This window comes from Apis dorsata, unplaced genomic scaffold (assembly GCF_000469605.1).
Source record: "Apis dorsata unplaced genomic scaffold, Apis dorsata 1.3 scaffold_58, whole genome shotgun sequence".
NCBI classification, from domain to species: Eukaryota; Metazoa; Arthropoda; class Insecta; order Hymenoptera; family Apidae; genus Apis; species Apis dorsata.
In genome coordinates, this window is record NW_006263358.1 from 1,998,630 (window position 1) to 2,001,636 (window position 3,007).

The 3,007-nt window shown below is 44.5% G+C and overlaps 1 protein-coding gene across 1 annotated transcript in view; it reads right to left on the minus strand.

The window, feature by feature from the left end:
• Positions 1–3,007, minus strand: part of LOC102676629 (diacylglycerol O-acyltransferase 1-like) — a 12,161-nt gene that overhangs the window by 7,423 nt on the left and 1,731 nt on the right. Inside the window, exon 2 of the mRNA XM_031515214.1 lies at positions 1,836–2,088. Coding sequence (XP_031371074.1) covers positions 1,836–2,088 — 253 coding nt within the window. The remainder of the gene's footprint in view (positions 1–1,835; positions 2,089–3,007) is intronic.

The window sequence follows — 3,007 nt, forward strand, 5'->3', positions numbered from 1 at the left end:
AGTAAAAGCGGCCGTCGTCACCGCGGTGGCGCGAGTTGTTAGCGGCACGTGCACCGTGGAAAACCGGCGGAAAAGTGGGAAGGCTCTACATATGCATATATATATATATATATGTATACGTATGGAAAGTTTCCCGTAACTTTGCTGATTGTATCGGGCGAGCGATGCATAATCCAATGGAAACGATGACGGGGAAGACGTATGGGGATAAAAACCGTAAAGCAGGGCGTAAGCTTTCCCGCTTATCCGATCGCGCTATCCTCTCCCAAGATTTTCCAACAACTTTCCCTTAAATCGTAAATACCAAGTTTGACGTTAACGATAAGCGATATGAAGAGGAGGAAGACGAGAGAGAGAAAATTCTACATCAATTTCTTGAACGAGCGAATCACAACGATTTTCTTCGTTCTTCAAACTCGAATTCGCGTTCGAATATCATCGTAACGAACGTAAGAGAAAGAACGTAAGAGGAGGCGAATATCGAATTCGAAAGTAAATGGAATTCGGAAAGGTTCGAAATGGGAATTAATTAAAAGGCGACGTCGATTGTCGCGCCGCCACGTAGGTAAACACATTCGCGAATTAATTTTCCGAAATAAACGTTGAAACGGGAAGATCCAGCCGTCTGCGCGAGTCGGGTAGTTCCATTTCGTGGCAGAATAGTTTTCAAACACCTAACTCCCCTCTCCCGACATCCTTTCTAGTTACACGGACATTAAAAGTACTACTTAGAGTGGCAGCAGTTATATGTATAGGAGGCGGGGGGAGGAATGGGGGGAGAAAGGTAAAAGCTAAAACAATTAGCCGCGCAGCAGTTTCCACGGGGGGTTGAAAGAGGCGAGAAATAGAGAGAAAGAGAGGGAGAGAGGGATGAGTGGTAGAAGCGCGGGAGAAAGTCTCTGATTCACGGAAATTTCTCTTCCTTTTCGGAGGGCAGACAGGACCCGGGTTCTCGCGAAAAATGTAATTAAATCTCCTCGAGAGCGGGGCACACTCGTTAACAAAGTTCAGCCGCTTACGCGAAAAGGAGTACTCGATCAAAAGTACGACTCCGTGGCTGGATACCGGCACTTCTTTCCCATTACTTTCCCCTTACTTTTCCCTGCTTTCCCCGCCCGATCCTCGTTTTTACGCATCCCGTGACCGCTCGTTCCCGCCTAATGGACCGAACGGGGATGCGAGGAAAAGGCGAGTTTCGCGATTCGTGTTGGGAGAGAGGTGGATTCGTTTGGATAAAATGTTTCCAAAGTTGAATGTTAACGAGACTCGGATGGATCGAGATTTGATGGGATGATCGTAAGAACGGAGAAGAAATTTTCGTACAAGTTTTGGCTTAATAAAAATTAGATTGAAAGCGTTTTTCGCGATTTGTTTCGTCTCTCTTCCCTTATAATAATTTATCATCCCATAATAAAAATTCCTCCGATATTGATTATTTGTAACGAATGTCTTGTTAATATCTAACATTAAGTTGATAGTAGAGAATAAATCGATTTTTTCCCAAACGATTATTTACCAATTTACCAATAATAATAAATAATCGATATCGATTTATATTATATCGATTGCAATTGCAAAATTGTAAAGGTACTCGACCGACATGGCACAGGAGAGATGGAAAACGAAAACAGGATAATCCGGAGAATAGGCCATCGGCGAAGCGCAAACGGTGGCTCGATTCGAAATCGTTGCAATCTACGATCTATCCCCCCTTGCGCCTCTATTTTTCGAGCCAGGGTATGCGCATGATCGTTTATTCGGGCCGAATTGTAGCAACCGGATCGAAATCCAGGGTATTGTGGTAAAGGGTACAACATCGTATCAACGACACTTACCGCACAGCCCATCGATGCACGGGCATATTCCACGTCCTCCAGAAGATGTCGATGTTGTGCGCGTTCCACCAATCGCAATAGAAATTTCGATCGGCGAAATGCAACAGTTCACCGACCAGATTCAGAAGCGAGTGGAACATCAAGTAGAAGAAACATAGCCAGACCAGATGATTCGGTATCTGCGGGAAAAAATACGAAATTATATTTTTGAAGCGGCAAAAAGAAAAAGGAATATAAAAATTCTTTCGCTTCGTTTAACGCAAATTTAAATTTCTTCACAAATGTAAGTTGATCGAAACTTCTTTTTTTTTTTTTTACACGTTCTTTGTTCTCATTCGTTCTCATTCTCGTAAAAGAATCGATCGCTCGAAAACGTCCCGCGATATTATATCATAAAACCCGTGATATATAAAAAACGTGTACGTGGAAAAAAAATAGTATCGGGGATTACAATGAGAATCATACGTCAGAGGGTGAACATTCATTTGAGGGAGGAACGATACCCCGGCAAATGGAAGTCACTTTCATCTTTTCTATTACCGCGGGTGAAATGTTTTTCACGCGATGTATCGTTTCAAGCGCGTTGATCTTTGTTAGATCGCGACTGTACAACACGCGAGGGCCGTATAGCCGACGGCCACGCCGATATTTTATTTCCTTTTGTTTCGTATCTCTCCCGGCCCCGGGAACGGCTCGTTAATCCGACTCGAATTCACGTCTCTCGATATTCCATTCCTCTACCCTTCCGGCGCTCCGTGCAATTTCACGTAATTCTTAACCAGTGTTCGCCGCCAACTCCGCGCGGAAATGAGTGGGGGAGGGAAAAAGGAACGGCGGAGGAAAGGAAATACGATACAGTTGTCGAGGCGTAACGCGTCTGCCAAGAGGGAACGGTGCATCGGTGCTTGTTTCGCGTTTTCGAATATTTAAAATGACCCCCTAATGGCGAGACAAAGGAACAAGGGGGAAGATGAAGAGAAAGAGAGAGAGAAGGAATTAAAGCCAGCCGAGATAATTCCACGCTCGAGTCCACGCGCGACTCGTTATTTGCCCCATCCCTCTCCGTTTACCAGGGGTTGTCGAAAAATGGCGAGGAAATGGTATCGCCGGCCGGGAGGACACGATCGTTGGAGAATAAAAAAAAAGAAAAAAAAGAAGAAAAAAAAAAAGAA